Here is a 16,878-nt window from a genome sequence, read left to right as displayed (position 1 = left end):
TTACAAATCGACATCAATGATTTGGTTTGAACAATTTTCTGAGGTTAACCTTAAAGTAATACTTCCTGTGACGTTCAGAAACTGATCCTGATTTTTACTATTAATTTAATGAGTTCTTGCTATGGATGATTAAATTGTCCTCTAGCTTGGTTTTTCTCTAAGCACTAATCCTACACCTTTCATATTAAAAATAATATGCAATGAGAAATTTAATCCTTATATGCAATTAATGAAGCATAGTGTGCCAGTTTGAATGTATTATGTCCCCCAAAACACCATTATCTTTGATGCAATCTTGTGTGGGCAGAATTACAGTCTAATCAGTGTTGATTAGACTGTAATTCTTTGAGTATTTCCATGGAGATGCGGCCCACCCAACTGTGGGTGATGACTCTGATTGGATAATTTCCATGAAGGTGTTGGCCCACCCATTCAGGGTGGGTCTGAATTAAATTACTGGAGCACTATATAAGCTCAGACAGAAGGAGCAAGCTTGCTACAGCCAAGAGGGGACACTTTGAAGAATGCACAGGAGCTGAGAAGAGAGTAGCTGCAGATGAGAGACAGTTTGAAGACAGCCACTGAAAGCAGACTTTTGCTCCAGAGAAGCTAAGAGAGGAAAAAAGCCCCAAGAGCACCTCAGAATGACATTTTTTGAGGATCTGCAACCTAGTGGGGAATATCCTGAGATAAAGGCATTTTGAAACCAGAACTCTGGAGCAGATGCCAGCCACATGCCTTCCCAGCTAACAGAGGTTTTCCGGACACTGTTGGCCATCCTCCAGTGAAGGTACCCGACTATTGATGCATTACCTTGGACACTTTATGGCCTTAAGACTGTAACTCTGGACTCGGGCAAGATGGCGGCATAGAGAGGAGTGGAAGCTAAGTAGTCCCCCTGGAACAACTACAAAAAACCAGAAACAACTAGTAAATAATCCAGAATAACGCGGGGGGACAAACGAGACCATCCATTCATCATACACCAACCTGAATTGGGAGGAATGCCCGAGAACACAGCATAAAATCTGTAAGTAAAACCTGCGGAACCAGGTCGGGAGACCCCCTCCCCCATAGCCCGAGCTGCAAAACCTCTTGGTGCCACAGAGAAGCTCTCTCCCAGCAAGCGAATACAGCTCAGCTGAGCTCCAACTGGGGTTTTAAGTAGCGAGTGTGAACTGCTCACTACAGGTACGCAGCCCCAAAAAACAGACAGAGGCTTTGGGTGACGACTGACCTGGGAGAGCTGGAGGGTTGCCTTGGACTGGGTCTGAAGGGGACTATCTGTTTCTTTTTTGGCTCAGTGGAGAAAGCCCCAGTCATTTTCAGTTTCCAGGGCTGTGACTCTGGGAAGGGTGGAGACACCACAAGCAGAGAGCGAGACCATTGAAATGCTAATGACCTCCACCTGAGGGGTCTGTCTTCTCTAGGAGGAAAGGGGTGGGGCCCTTTCCATTCAGTACCAGACCCCAGAGCCTGGGGGAACACGGCCATACCTCCTCACACCAGTCAAGAATTATAGGCTAACAGGCGTCACCTGCTGGGCAGAAAAGCACAGTGACCCAAGGCATCAAAGGGTGGAGCAATTTTCTAAGACACACCCGCAGGGAAACCAGATACTGAATATTTCTTCCCTCTGGGACCTGAGCCTGCTCTGATCTGGGAAAACCTTATTTGGATAACCAAGGAAACCATGCCTAGACAACAGAAAATTACAGCCTACACTAAGAAAAACAAAGTTATGGCCCAGTCAAAGGAACAAATGTACACTTCAACTGAGATACAGGAATTTAAACAACTAAAGCTAAATCAATTCAAAAAGTTTAGAGAAGATATTGCAAAAGAGATAGAGGCTGTAAAGGAAGCACTGGGCATGTATACGGCAGAAATCAAAAGTTCAAAAAAACAACTAGTAGAATCTATGGAAATGAAAGGCACAACACAAGAGATGAAAGACACAATGGAAACATACAACAGCAGATCTCAAGAGGCAGAAGAAAACACTCAGGAACTGGAGAACAAAACACCTGAAAGCCTACACGCAAAGGAGCAGATGGAGAAAAGAATGAAAAAATATGAGCAACGTCTCTGGGAACTTAAGGATGAAACAAAGTACAATAATGTACGTATCATTGGTGTCCCAGAAGGAGAAGGGAAAGGGGGCAGAAGCAATAATAGAGGAAATAATTAATGAAAATTTCCCATCTCTTATGAAAGACATAAAATTACAGATCCAAGAAGCGCAGCGTACTCCAAACAGAAGAGATATGAAGAGGCCTACGCCAAGACACTTAATAATCAGATTATCAAATGTCAAAGACAAAGAGAGAATCCTGAAAGCAGCAAGAGAAAAGCAATCCATTACATACAAAGGAAGCTTAATAAGACTATGTATGGATCTCCCAGCAGAAACCATGGAGGCAAGAAGGAAGTGGTGTGATATATTTAAGATACTGAAAGAGAAAAACCACCAACCAAGAATCCTGTATCCAGCAAAGCTGTCCTTCAAATATGAGGGAGAGCTCAAAATATTTTCTGGCAAACAGGCAATGAGAGACTTTGTGAACAAGACACCTGCCCTACAGGAAATACTAAAGGGAGCACTACAGGGTGATAGAAGACAGGAGTGTGTGGTTTGGAACACAATTTTGGGAGATGGTAGCACAACAATGTAAGTACACTGAACAAAGGTAACTATGAATATGGTTGAGAGAGGAAGATGGGGAGCATGTAAGACACCACAAGAAAGGAGGAAAGATAACGACTGGGACTGTGTAACTTGGTGAAATCTAGAGTATTCAACAATTGTGATAAAATGTACAAATTTGTTCTTTTACGAGGGAGAACAAGCAAATGTCAACCTTGCAAGGTGTTAAAAATGGGGAGGCATTGGGGGAGGGATGCAATCAGCATAAACTAGAGACTGTAACTAATAGAATCATTGTATTATGCTTCCTTTAATGTAACAAAGGTGATATACCAAGGTGAATGCGGATAAGAGGGGGGGATAGGGGAGGCATGTTAGACACTTGACATTGGTGGTATTGTCTGATTCTTTATTCTGCTTTGATTTAAGGTTATTTTTCCTTTTGCTGCTTCCTAGCTGTCATTTTTTTTGTTTCCTCTTTCTTTTGCCTCTCTACCTTCTTTGACTCTCCCTCCTGCCTTGTGGAAGAAATGCAGATGCTCTTGCTTAGTATGAGCAGAATGTTCAATTAGGATGAACTCAAATGTCTGGAAATGAACAGGGGTGTTGGTAGCAAGATGTGAGAATAACTAACAGCGCTGAATGGTGTGTGAATGAGGTGGAAAGGGGAAGCTCAGAGTCATATATGTCACCAGAAGGAAAGCTGGAGGTCAAAAGATGGAAATGTATAAAACTGAATCCTATGGTGGGCAATGTCCATGATCAACTGTACAAATACTAGAAATCACTTCATGAACCAGAACAAATGTATGACAATACAATTAGAAGTTAATAATAGAGGGGCATATAGGGAAGAACTATATACCTATTACAAACTATATACTACAGTTAGTAGTATTTCAACATTTTTTCATAAACAGTAACAAATGTACTATATCAATACTAGGAGTCAACAATTGAGGGGGGTTGGTTAGGGATAGGGGAGATTTAGAGTTTCCTTTTCTTTTTTTCTTTTTTCATCTTTCACTTTATTTCTTGTCTGGAGTAATGAAAAGTTTCTAAAAATTGAACAAAAATTAAGTGTGATGGATGCACAGCTGTATGAGGGTACCCAGGGGCAAGTGATTGTACACTTTGGATCTTTGGATAATTGTATGGTATCTGAACAATCTCAATAAAAATGGAAAAAAAAAAAATGATATCATGTAAAAAAAAAAAAAAAAAGACTGTAATTCTGTAACCAATTATAAAAGCCAATCCATCTGTGGTATTTTACATCCCAGCAGCATTAGCAAACTAGAACACACAGCAAAAATACTTATTTTTCAGTAGTTAGTTGTCTCAATTTCTAGCTTATATGGATATACACCATCTAAAATCAGTCGTATAAAGCATGTAAATGACACTTTGTGAGTTACTGTGTTCAGTCCTTTCATATCTCTTAGCATAACATTAGCTTATTTATCCCCTTAGCTGTATTGTAGCCAGCTGCTCCTTACCTATTTTTTTATCTTTCTTGTTCATAACAAGTTGATGTAGACGTTCCTTTAGTTTATTATACTCACGTTCTTTTCTCTTCATATCATGATTATATTGAGTAGCTCGGCTTGCAATGATATTTTGTAATTTCTGTACCTGAAAAAAGCATTTTCTATCAAATGAGTCCCTTTAGGATTCATAAATCCAATTAAAATTGACAAATTAAAAAGAGAAAGGAAGCCCTAGTATCTACTTCTTCGTATAATAGTTTAAAAAATGCTAGGAATCTTCTTTTTCCATAAGCACTGGAAGTCACGTGAAATAAAAAAAATCATTAAATGAATCATGTAGTTTTCATTTTCTTAATTTTGAAATTTCCAGAGATGCTAACTTTCTAAATTATCTTTACACCCTTTGCCCTACATATAAGCTCTGATAATTTAGAAACTAGAAACTCTTACAGAAGAATTAAAGTGATTAAAGCATCATATGAAACAAATAGAATTCATCTGACCATTTTTAGTGACTTACTTATATTACTGCCTTGTAATCACTATTTCTTATGAATCTGTGACAAGGTGAATTAGGCAGTGGCACATGAAAGCAGATCAACAGGCTCATTTTTAATATGATCAAAACCACAGGTTTCAAACTAGACTAAGCCTAAACAGCAGAGAGAATCCAATTCAAACATTTGCTGAGTGCCTACTACAAGCCAGGCACTATTGTTCAATGTTTATATCTGTGACCGCTTCTCAAGCTGTTCTTGATAGGAAGTAGGTTCTATTCTCCATAGACATTCTCAATCCCTGCCAAAGTCACATGATTAACTTAAGCCCTACTAAAGAAGAAGTGTATTCAAACCATTTAAGTATAACAGAATGAGCCAAAATTTTCTATGAAATAACTCAAGGAAATGTATAAGCAATGTTGTTGGTTTAGTTAAGATACTTAATTACCCGCATACTAAATATAATAATAATCAGTCCAAATATGGTAAAACAAATCTGTCTAAATTACTACAAGGGCCTTTAAAGCAATATGCTCCCCTAAAAGCCTTTAACTATATATATTTAAAGCAACATATGCAACACTGAAAATATGTATTACATTTTTACAGTTATCATACAGTCAGGAATCATATTGTGGTACAATAAAAACGAGACAGTTTATTAGTATATAAATTAAAAAACAATGCTATTTATTGCATTAACTTTACAGATCCAATACTAAGTAACCACTAAAGCAGAAATCAGATTAGAATTTCGACATCTTTCACCTCAAATGAGATTTTTAATGTAAATTGCTTTAAAAACAAACAAAACAAAACCACCATAATCTCCCAGCCCATTCAGTCAAGTAATTGCTTGTTTAGAAGAAAAATGTCAATATGTAAGATAATGCAAAGGGCATGTCAGATATTAAGTACATTTATGGCAGAGAATAAAAGATCTGCATTTAAAGCACCTGTGTGACCAAGAAAAAGAAAGAGTGAATTTGAGTCCAGGATGGACGGTATAGTACACTGGTTGTTAAAAGCTATGATCTAGTATACTAAGCTGAATGGACCAACTTGGGATGGTGGGTAGGGGCGGCGTGAGTTTCTGACCTCTCTGTTAAACATGATACAATACTGTACACAGGGGTCCACCAAACCAATTTGACAGAAGATGAATAATTTGTTCCTTCTTGTACAAGTTACTTGTAAAGTAGCTCTTATGGCCACCTCAGATTACCAAAAAAAAAAAAAAAAAATTCATTTGATCTACAATAACAGACAACTCACCTCATCCTTCTCATTTTTAAGTAGCTGAAGCAAATTTCTGTTCTTGCACTGTAACTGTCTGTCTCTTTCCTGAAGCCCGATCATTTCTCTCCTGGAGGTTTCCAACTGTTCCTAAAATAGTTATATGCAATCTTGATTGAAATAAGCATAGGATTCAGAGCAATAGAATTCTTAAAAGATCAGTAAAAAGAAGTTACACATACCAGCTAGTGTTTATGTTCTAAAGAAGTTTAGTTGTATGCAAAAATGTTTATTTAAAGCAATTATTATAAAACAAATTTTATATATATACTAAAGAGCTTTGTGCCTCCACCCCCCACCCCTTCAAAGTGGTTCCTTTGGCAGGCTCTTCTCTTATTCCAATGATCCTGTCATCGAACATTTTAAAAATTTCTTTTTAACACTGCCTCTACAGCACATTCCTTTGACTCTCTCTTCAGATGTAGCAATATCATCATCCTTTGAGAGTGGATTTAGCTTTGAGAAAGACTTAAAGACTCACAGTTAATTCTAAAGAAGACAGGTGACCAAGCAAAATGACAATACCTCAGGTGAAAAAAGGTGGGACTACAGCTCAACTCTCCCTTGCAGGCAGTAAACTCTGAGATGTTTCCCAAAAAGGAATGGTAGCATTCCTGGAATTAGTATGGGATAAGATGGCCACTTTCAATTCACTTCATGTATTTCCTGAGAAACTGTACCAAGCTCTGTATGAGGGTAGGTACTCATCTGGAGTAGTTTTTAAATATATGTCCCTTTATAATATCAAAGTCACTCAAGTTATGTGATAACTGATCATAACAACTTGCACCATCTCTGTAACAATGGCTCTCAAGAAAATACAGAAAATTTAGGAGTATAACTTGGCAACCCTAAATTTGTCAGAATTTTTGGCACCCTCTGCTTTGGAGAGTTGTAAACTTCCTATCATGCCAAACCTTTTGGTATGGCTGAAGTAAAGGGCACTGGGCCAGTTGATATGTCCCATATATGTCAAATCTGAGATTTATTTACTCAGTGATTACCAACAGTTTCTAAACTCATCATTATCCTTGCAAGTCTAAACCTCTCCTACATTTCTTATCTGAATGAATTATATACCACATCTTCAGTAGCTCAAAACAGAGATATCATCAATTTATGACTCCTTCTTATTTCCCAAATTTAATTTGTTATAAAATCCTACTTATTCTACCTCCTAAGGTTACTTCATATCTCACTCTTATTTACTATCCCCACTGGCACTAAACCTTAGTTTAAAGCCCAAAACCTCTCCAGTATGGATGACTGCAAAGGCCTGCTAACTGATGTCCTTGTTGCCAGGCTTTCTGACCCCAACCTCCATCCCAAATACAAATCTTCACCTCCCCCTTTATTTCTCCACCCTCTTGCCAGAAAGATATTTTTAAAATGTCTTCCTCCTATATACAATCCCTCAGTGCCTCCCCATTCCATATCTTTTCATATCATCGGGAGCCTAGCTCCGGCCTCACTTCTCAACACTCTTCATCACACATTGCACACTCTAGCCCCTAGAGAACTATTTGCTGTTCCTTAAAAATGTAATACTTTCTCATGCCATCATGCCTTTTGCAGGTTATATTTACCCTCCACTCTGCCAAGAACGTCCTTTCCAAACACTAGCAAATTTCTATTCATTCTTCAAGTCTCAGGTCAAGTGTTACCTCTTCTGTGAAGACTCCCTCGACCACATACACCAAGAACAATTAATGAAGCAAATGATTACAGTTCAATGTGTTTCCCTTGACTGGATTGCAATTTCCTTGAGAGCAGAGACTCAGTTTTATTCATCTTTGAAAACCAGTACCTAGCACATAAATACTTAATAAATTTTGCTCAACAAATCAAACGGATCAGATGCTAGATCTAGAAACTCTTTGAGGGTGAGATTGGCAACTTTTCCCACTGATGACACATTTTTGTCCACAGTTGATCCAAAACACCTGATTCTGGCCTAGGTCAAATCCCAATTAGAGGATATTCTGGAAAACACTCTATGCTCTGGGTAACTGTAATAAATGACCGCTCCCTACAGAAAAGGCTCAATAGCCCCAATCACCAGCATCATTATATAATAATTCACTAACAACTTACAAAATATTTAGCCAAGGGTGCCCAGGATAGAAAAAGTTTTAAAAGCAGAATTATTGCCCTCCAGGGGTTTACAACTATAGGCCAACCCAATCACTTTCCACAGTTCTCTCTAATCTAGAAGACAATTACACTGGGGACTGAATCATGTCCCCCACAAAAGGCATATTCAGGTCCCAATCCCTGGTCCTGTGAGAATGGACCTATTTGTAAACAGTACTTTTGAAGATGTTATTAGTTAAGGTGTGCCCAAACTGAATGAGAGTGGGCCCTAATCCAAGATGGCTGAAGTCCTCATAAGCAAAGGGCACTGGACACAGAAAAAGAAGCCATGAGGAGTAGCCAGAAGTTGGAAGTCAATGGAACCCAGAAGAGAAAGAAGACGTGGTCATGTTGTATTACCATGTGACAGAAAAGCCAAGGGACCCCAAAGATTGCTGGTCAGCCTGAAAACACTGACCCAGGAGAAAGCAAGCCTTCTAGCCTTTAAAACAGTGAGCCAATAAATCCCTGTTACTAAGCCAACCCACTGTATGGTATTTGTTTTAGCAGCTAGGAAACCAACACAAATAGTATCCATAATGCATAACCTTTTTAAAAGCCCTGAGGGTACCATTTATCCCTCTCAGCCCACTACAGTTCCCCAGCCTGCCAGGATACCCTGTTGGATGATCTTTATCCCTTACACATGTAGAATGTGCAAGAACCTGAAAACATCATTAAAGATAAAAACATAATGCTATCATTGTATATGAGCTAAGAAAACAACATATGATAGCATTAGCCAGTGACAGGCTGAAAGGGGAGGCTACAGTTAAGGAGCTAAGAGGCTTCTCTAAATCAATCTCCAAATGTTCCCGGTATTCACATATAGCATGCTCCCTACTAGGCGACTTTCAAATATTACATATATAGATTTTATTATACTCTTATATAGCTCAGAGATTCAAAATTCTGTTTTTTGTCTTGTGTCGTTTTTTCTTGTCTGTTCTTGAGGGGGGGGTGAGGTGAGGAGAGGGCATAGAGGGAGGAAAATCAGGAAAAAGTGGAAGGCATGAACTAACAGGTGAAAAAACTAAAAAGAAGCTGATCTTCTGAGAGTACAAAAATTCAAGGGCTTTTATTTTCAAAGTAAGGAAACCTCATATAGAATAGTATATTTAGAAAAAGATTTGGCTTGGATTCTAGTATTAAATGTATTACATCCTTAATAATATAAATAATAATATAATTCCATACTATACCATGATTTTGAAGGCCTTCCCGCTCCTTCTCAAAATAAGTAAGAAAAAAAGAAAACATAAAAGAAATTGAAGAAAAGGAAGAAAAAGAAAATATTTTAATGTTTTCACAGGCTAATGCTCCTGTGAAAAATATTTCCTTTGTTCAGAAAAGCGAGCAAGTTTACTATAGCTTTCTCAGGCCATGGTCTTCTCTGGAGCCCCAGGGACTTCTAAAAGTTGGAAGTTATCTGATGACTTTACTTTGTTGGCCTGCTTTCACTGCTGAGCTTTAGGCAGCCTCTAACAATAAGACTGTTTTAAATTAAGCATTTACAGTAATGAATTACATCATAATGGCATTCAAATGCAGACGGATAGGCAATGTCTACCTTAAGTTTTGTGTAGCAGTTCTGTAGATGGTCCATATCACTTCCCAGTTTCAGATTCTGTGTTTCCACATTTTCCTGAGCTAGAAGGTTCTTCCGCTGAAGTACAAGTAGTTCATTCATACAGTTTAAAACAGCAACTATATTTAATTCTCTCTTTGCCTCTTTACCTTTGGATTCTTCATATAGTGAAGGAAAACCGAAAGTAGTCAATTCCTGGTTGGGGAAAATGTTTTTCTCAAAGTTGGTTATCAAACAACTTAGTAAAGAAACAAAATAAAGAAACACCTGAGATAGTTAATAGCATATACCCCAAAGGACAAAGAATTAAGAGAACTGGGCTCTTTTAGCCTCTGCTCTGTAATAACCTAAATGATCTGGAGAAGGCACTTAGGTTTCTGCATCACTGAAATGAGGGTTGAACTCTCAGTGAAGGAGCCCTGGGGTAATGGAAAAGCCAAACTGCATCTCCAGATAAGAGACTCTTGTATATAGACTAGAGGGCCACAAAGATTTTCTGTAAATTCAGTATGTTATAAGACCCGGGCTAGCTTGGCAAATGTTTTTCTCATAAAAATTTGTTCTATTATATAACAGGATTTATGCTGTTGTTACTTACAAAAACATGTTACCTGATCAAGATATGAAATACTCTGCTCAATATTCTCTTCTGTGCAGAAGGCACTGAAAAAACTGTGCACATTTTTTGATAAAGGTATTGAAGAACATAGCACTTGCTGTGAGTATAAGCTTGATGGAGACATCTTTGTTTCTGAGGTATTTTGAGAGATATTTTTGCTTTCTGAAAGAATACAAGGCATTTATATAAGTTTATTAAAATATACGCAAAGCTAACAATTTCCATTACCAAAGATTCTGAATTTTACATATATTTTTAAGTAAGGATTAAAGCTATTTTGTATATGAAAAAAATACGTTTTCCAAAAAGAAATTATGAAGAGGTATTAGTAGGCATGTTAAGTTACAATATATTATCTTAACTTTCTTCCCAACAGTACTTTTAGGTTTAAAAAAATAAGAAACAAATACTTCTCTATACCACTCAAAGTTTATGTGATGAAAAGAATAGGTCAGAAGTCAGAGAAATGCATTACATAGCTACTGAATAATACATTTCAAATGTATAAAAATTCCCTCAAATGTTACAACCAAGTAACCTATTATCTATCCAAAGTATTTAACCCAAGTAATCATGGCACAAGTCTTAGCTCTCCCTGATAATTTTACTGAAGTTCAAAATTATATATTTTACATTTATTTGTCTCTCTTTCTAGCCACATCTTCAATATTTGTAGTAACTATTTTATAATTTATTTTAAAAGTTCATCTTCATAATTATTGCACTTTGTTTCCAGTTTAATCTGAATTACCTGAAGACAGACCTGGATCTGTAACAGTCATCCAATCTCCCATAGCAATCACCAGAGCCAGGATACCTGAGGAACTAGTTCAGCAGTGAAGCATTTAGTCCATCTGCTGTCACTCTTCTAAGTAGGCATCTCCTTAAAAAGCAAATCATAGAAAAACAGCATCTAATGTAATTAAAATATGAAAGCAAACATAAAACCAATGTGTAAGAGTTAATCGTATGCGCCTCAAAACAGGATTTTGCAATATTACTCCCATGCATAGAAATAGAGACATCATAGCACTCAAAAATAATATACATTTAGGCAAGGATAGCATCAAGGTTAAAGGCTTTCCAAGTTTTACTGCAAGTATTAACATTACTACACATGCAAGATATATGATTTGACTCATAAGGTACAGCATTGTACCAAGCAATAAATATTTCTATATTTATTTTAAATATTTTTTTATTTTTATTTTTTATTTTATTTTAAAATAAAGTACAATTCTTATTTATGTAGATGACATGATAAAAAACCTTATTTTGACCAGCATTCCCGTTTTTTGTTTGTGTTTACTAATCATATTAGCAGAACTTTTCTTTCTAATTACAATTTCCAATGTTGGCAAAGATATAGGGAAATTAACACTCCCATATACTGCCCTTCATAAAGATTACATCAATTTATACTACTACCAGCAATTTGGCAATATATATATATATATCAAAAGTCTTAAAAATAAAAATAATTTTGATCCAGAAATTCCACTTCTAAAATTTTAATCTAATAAAATAATATGTTCATTGATTCATCTACAAGTTGTTCTTTGTAATATCAAAAAAAGTGGAAATACTTTAATGTTCCACAGTACGGGACTGTTTAATAAATGATAACATAGCTATACAATAGAACACTGTGTAACCTTTAAATACAACTGTGTAAAATTAGGGTAGCTAACAAGTATCTATAAAGGCCAAAAACACAAAGGAATGAAGGGGACTAAGTATAAGAAACATATAACCTTTTTGGTTTATGATTCATGTTTCCATTTTTTTTTTATAGAGATAATGGAGACAGAAGTATTCTTCCATCATAAGAAAACAAATGAAATTATAAGTGGCAATTGGAGGAGGAGGGGAGACTGTAGGCAAGTTGAGAACACATGCTAACACATGGGACAGCTGCTTCTCAGCTAAAATAAATTGCAGTCAAAAGAAAAAGCAGGTCCTGTGTTGCCAGATGTTTGTATTTTTAAAGAGATGCTAAAATCCTGGATTTTTATGGTAAGTCTCCAAAGTTTCAAATGTTAGAAGCTAATTTAAAACAATTTTTTAACACTATGCCAGTCACTGTGGGAGGGAAGAGTGAACAGGAGGGGAATATAGAAGAGCCTTCTGGTGTGCAAGAAACATTCCACATCTTGATCTGATAGGTGGTTACACAGGTATACAAATGAGTACAATTCATCACATCATACACTTAAGATCTATGCCCTTGATTGTATATAAGTAGTACCACAAACAACAATTATGGCACCATATAAGCCAAACAAAATGTGTCATCAGGCCATACCTGGACTGTGTGGATCAAGAGTTCATAACCCCGGTTCTGCAATATTTAAGATTATGGGAAAATATTCATAAAATAATGTTAAAGTTAGATGAAAATTTTCATTCATTTAATAAATATTTACTTGAACTCCTATTATGTACCAGGTGCACTTTTCTAGGTACAGGGGAGGCCCTACATCAAGTAGCTCATATTCTGGTAGAGGGTAGAAATAGCTAATAAAAAAACATATGAATAAATCAACATGACAATACTCAAGAGAGTTATAAAAGCTAAAAAGAAACTAAAACTAAACATGAGAGAGTGCTGCAGTAGGAGGTATTTAGATGAGTTAGGCTAGTTGCAGGTGCTGATATCTGAACTGAGACCTAAATGATAAGTCACAAGATGAGCAAGGATCACAGCAGCCCAGGTTAGAGAGAAAAGAAAGTACGAAGATCCCAAAACTGGAAATGAATTTGGTTTAAGTCTGAAAAACAAAAAGGGCAGTGTGTTCGAAGCACAGTGAGCAAGGCTAGAGTTAGAAAGTTGGATTTCTCTAAATTGTAACAAAAAGATATTGAAGGGTTTACTCAAGAAAGTAATATGATCTCCTTCACACATTAAAAAAGATCACTTCACCCATTAAAAAAGATGACCCTGGCTACTTTGTAAATAGACTGCGAGAGTAGAGGCTGGAAGAAATCAGGAGGTTACTATATAGTAGTCCAAGCAAGAAACCAGGCTTACACTACAGTTGTAACAGTAGAAGCAGAGAGAAGGATGAATTGGGGATGTGTTCTGGAGAAAGAAACTTCAAAACTCGTGGGTGGATTAGATTGTGGACAAAAGAAAAATCAAGGTCATATAACAGTATGCAATATATACAAATGTACATGGTGTTTTATGGGTTGTATTAGATGTTATGTAAGCACACACACACACACACACACACACAAAGACACACCGAAGGTTATCCAGTCCAGCACTGATCTTTTGCTATTTTTCCACTCGTGTGCCTTCACCCTGAACTATTATACACCTCCCATTGTCCTTAAATGGGTGCCTTCTGCAACAGGATGAACAGGTTAAAGTTGAATCTGCACCAAATAAGAAAAACACTGATTTTACTTTTTGGCTTTCAGAGATAGTAGCTAGAAGCAGAACTGGGTTCAAGGCACAAGAAACCTATCTATTCTAACCCATGTGACTTTGGGTAAGTTACTCAACCTCTCTGAGCCCTTGTTTCCTCACTGGTAAAACTGCCATAATAATGGCACTTACCTCACAGGATTCCCCTAAGGATTAAGTGAGATAATGCATATAAAGTGTAATTAAATATACATGTAATTAATATTGGTTGTTATTGTCATCATCTAGGCATAGGGTTGACTGTTTGGCATAAATGACAAATTCTAAAACCTGTAACAAAATGCACTGTTGCTCTTAATTAAAAGTTGAACACATCCTTAGGTGCTCTGGAGACAGATATCCTTACACAAAACACATTAGGCAGTAATATAATTCTATGTAATCATTAAATTAGGGGGGAGGGACAAGATCAGAAGAAAACATAAATAGGCACCTTTTCAGGTCTTTTGTTAAAATATTTGTAAATAAGACACAAGAGTGTCCAAAGTATCTTCTCTTCATACAGAAAGATCACCTGACACTAAAATGTGTCTACTATACATCCATTCCAATTTTTAAATTGGAATTTAAGTCAGCTACTCTTTCTCTATGAATTTAGCTCCCCCAGTGTCTACAAGTTTAGACAGAGAATTGTTCCCTACAGTCCTGTTATTAAAAAATAAAAGCCACTGCAAAATATTCAGGTCTAGTTAAATGTTCACCGTGAAAACCAAAACTCCCTTTTGAAGTCCTATGAAACAAAGAACTTACTAACAGTATATGATTTCATACAAGCTAAAAGTTTCCACATTATCCTCCTCTGTATCACTGAATACTTAATTATACATTATGAGACTTCTGATAAAGGAAGTTACCCAACCAGTTTTTCCAGGAAAGGAGACAGAAGACTCTTTTAATATGCATCCCCAAAACAAGAGAATCATTAAAGTATTCTCTTCTCACTCAATTATAGCTAAAATTTCACTGTTGAAGGTTATGAATTATTTTTATGAAGATGTTAAAATATGTCAATTTTAATTTCAAGACTAAAAGAAAAAAGGTAACAAAACTGTTTTGCATAAATCTAATGCCATCACAAGTCTATTTCAACTTGAAAGTTTCAAATGAAGGATTCCATTAAAACTTGGTGCTGAAACAAAGAATTAACTTTATAGATTCATATAGTCATAGCAAACCATTATATAGTGGACATGATCATCCATGACAAGTCATATAAGAATGAACTTGGTTATAATAGCATTGTTAGTATAGTTTAATTAGAATAAGCAGGAAAAAAAGTTAGTGAATTGAGCTTTGATTCAAGTAAAGCTCACAATTCTCTCTCCATACTGTTTGTTAGCCTACCTGCTCAGATTCCAAAATAGGCAAAAATTCACAAGTGAATTTTATGAGCAACACTTGACGATTAAAGGATTTAAATGCCTTATAAAAACCATTTCATTCACCTAAGATTGTTAAGAAACAATCTTAAAATAAAATGAAGCAAGAAAAAAAAATCCATAAACAAAGAATTCTCTTTCTCACTATCCTCAACATCATAGAGATGTTTTTGTTCCTTCTTGATGGATAACATCTATGCAGTTACCAAAAAACTTCCTTGGTCCAAATACTTCTAAATGTAGATTCCAACCAAAAAGTCTTTATAATAGAAAATCTTACTAATTACAGTAAAATTACAATTTCTGTAAAAATATTAACTTACTATTTTTTAAGAACTACTTTGGCTTCACTATATGTTGCTATAGGTTCCAAAGTACAAATGCTGTTTTACTTCAGGTATAATATGAGCAAGGCTACTCTGCTCTTTCTTGAATAAAATTATTAGGCAGAGCTTAAGAATTATCTAATAGCATTCTTTTGGTTTCTATAAGTAGTAAGACATTTCTAAAAGAAGGAAGATCTTAATAAAGTTCATAAATCTTATCATTCTTCATGTAAAAGTTTGTCGTTTTTTTTTTTTTTTTTACATATATTCTTTTTCTATATTACATTCTGGAAACTTAGGCTCAGGGATTGCTCAAGGTGGCATTTCTAATTGGTGGTAAAGCCAGGACAAAAATTCCAGTCTTCAAAAGTCAGTGCTCTTTTCACTATATCACCAACTGCCTTTCAATACAAAACATGTAAATCTATATATACAGCAGTTAAAAATATAATATAATCAAAGATTTCCATCAAGTTTCTATTTAAGATTGTGTTCTATAACTCGTTTTAAACAATTCCATTCAGAACATACAATTCTTAAAAAAACTCACCTACTACTTAAATTGAGACACACTTGTAAAATTCTTTGCTTTGGAAATATGTGGTCGCTGGGAGCTGTTATTTACCCCAGAAAAGGCCATATTCTTTTAATCCATTCTTGTGGGTGCAGACCTCCTGTAGGTAGGACCTTTTCATTAGGTTGTTCCAATTGAGATGTGACCCACCCAATTCAAGGTGGGTCTTAATCCTTTACTGAAGCCCTTTATGAGGGGATAAAGTTCAGAAAAGCGGAGAGCTATCAGAGAGAAATGCCCCAGAGATGCTAAGAGAGAACCCACAGATGCTCAGAGAGAAAGCCACTGGAATCAGAAGCTGCAGGCAACCTGGGAGCAAAGGACAAGCAGATGCCGGCCACAAGTCTTGCTATCTGACAGAGGAATCCTGGATGCCAGCAGCCTTTCTTCAGAGAAGGTATCCTCTTGTTGATGCCTTAATTTGGACATTTTTACTGCCTTAGAATTGTAACTTGTATATTGCATTCTGGCAGCTTTAGTAAACCAAACAAAAAGCATAAAAACTTAGACAAATGAAATCAGTTCCATATAAAGTTTAATGAGGGTGGAATTAAATACACCCATTTTACCTTGTCGGTGCTTGAGTGATTATTATTTAAACAACACTGAACTAATCACAACTATTTTTCCATCAGAAAAGCTGCTTGGCTAGTCGTCTTCTTCCTCTACCCAAAAGACTCAAGGTTCTCAATATATCTCAATCACCTGTATTCTTTAGGGTAGAGAGCCTCTAAGATGGTCCCCATTTATTCCTGCCTGCTGGTGTACATACCCTTGGATTATCCTGCTCCTTAAATGTGGGCTTGATTTAGTAGCAAGCTTCTAATGACTAGAATACAGCAAAAGTAACAGGATTTCACTTCTAAAACCAGGTTACAAAAAGGCTGTGGCTT

The 16,878-nt window shown here is 36.3% G+C and overlaps 1 protein-coding gene across 5 annotated transcripts in view; it reads right to left on the bottom strand.

Moving 5' to 3' along the window:
* Positions 1–16,878, bottom strand: part of LOC119527103 (SSX family member 2 interacting protein) — a 53,605-nt gene that overhangs the window by 21,073 nt on the left and 15,654 nt on the right. For 3 of the 5 annotated variants that reach the window (XM_037826757.1, XM_037826760.1, XM_037826758.1), the window contains exons 2-6: positions 11,025–11,156; positions 10,266–10,435; positions 9,637–9,849; positions 5,913–6,023; positions 4,147–4,282 (exon numbers count right to left, since the gene is read on the bottom strand). In XM_037826757.1, the coding sequence (XP_037682685.1) occupies positions 4,147–4,282; positions 5,913–6,023; positions 9,637–9,849; positions 10,266–10,435; positions 11,025–11,067 (673 nt within the window). In that variant the 5' untranslated portion in view covers positions 11,068–11,156. Of the gene's footprint in view, positions 1–4,146; positions 4,283–5,912; positions 6,024–9,636; positions 9,850–10,265; positions 10,436–11,024; positions 11,157–13,521; positions 13,630–16,878 lie in introns of those variants that run through there. The other 2 variants (XM_037826759.1, XM_037826761.1) reach the window with 2 other exon arrangements.

This window comes from Choloepus didactylus, chromosome 2 (genome assembly GCF_015220235.1).
Source record: "Choloepus didactylus isolate mChoDid1 chromosome 2, mChoDid1.pri, whole genome shotgun sequence".
NCBI classification, from domain to species: Eukaryota; Metazoa; Chordata; class Mammalia; order Pilosa; family Megalonychidae; genus Choloepus; species Choloepus didactylus.
The sequence above is the reverse complement of the archived record's forward strand: the minus strand, read 5'-3'. Positions and strand labels throughout refer to the sequence as shown.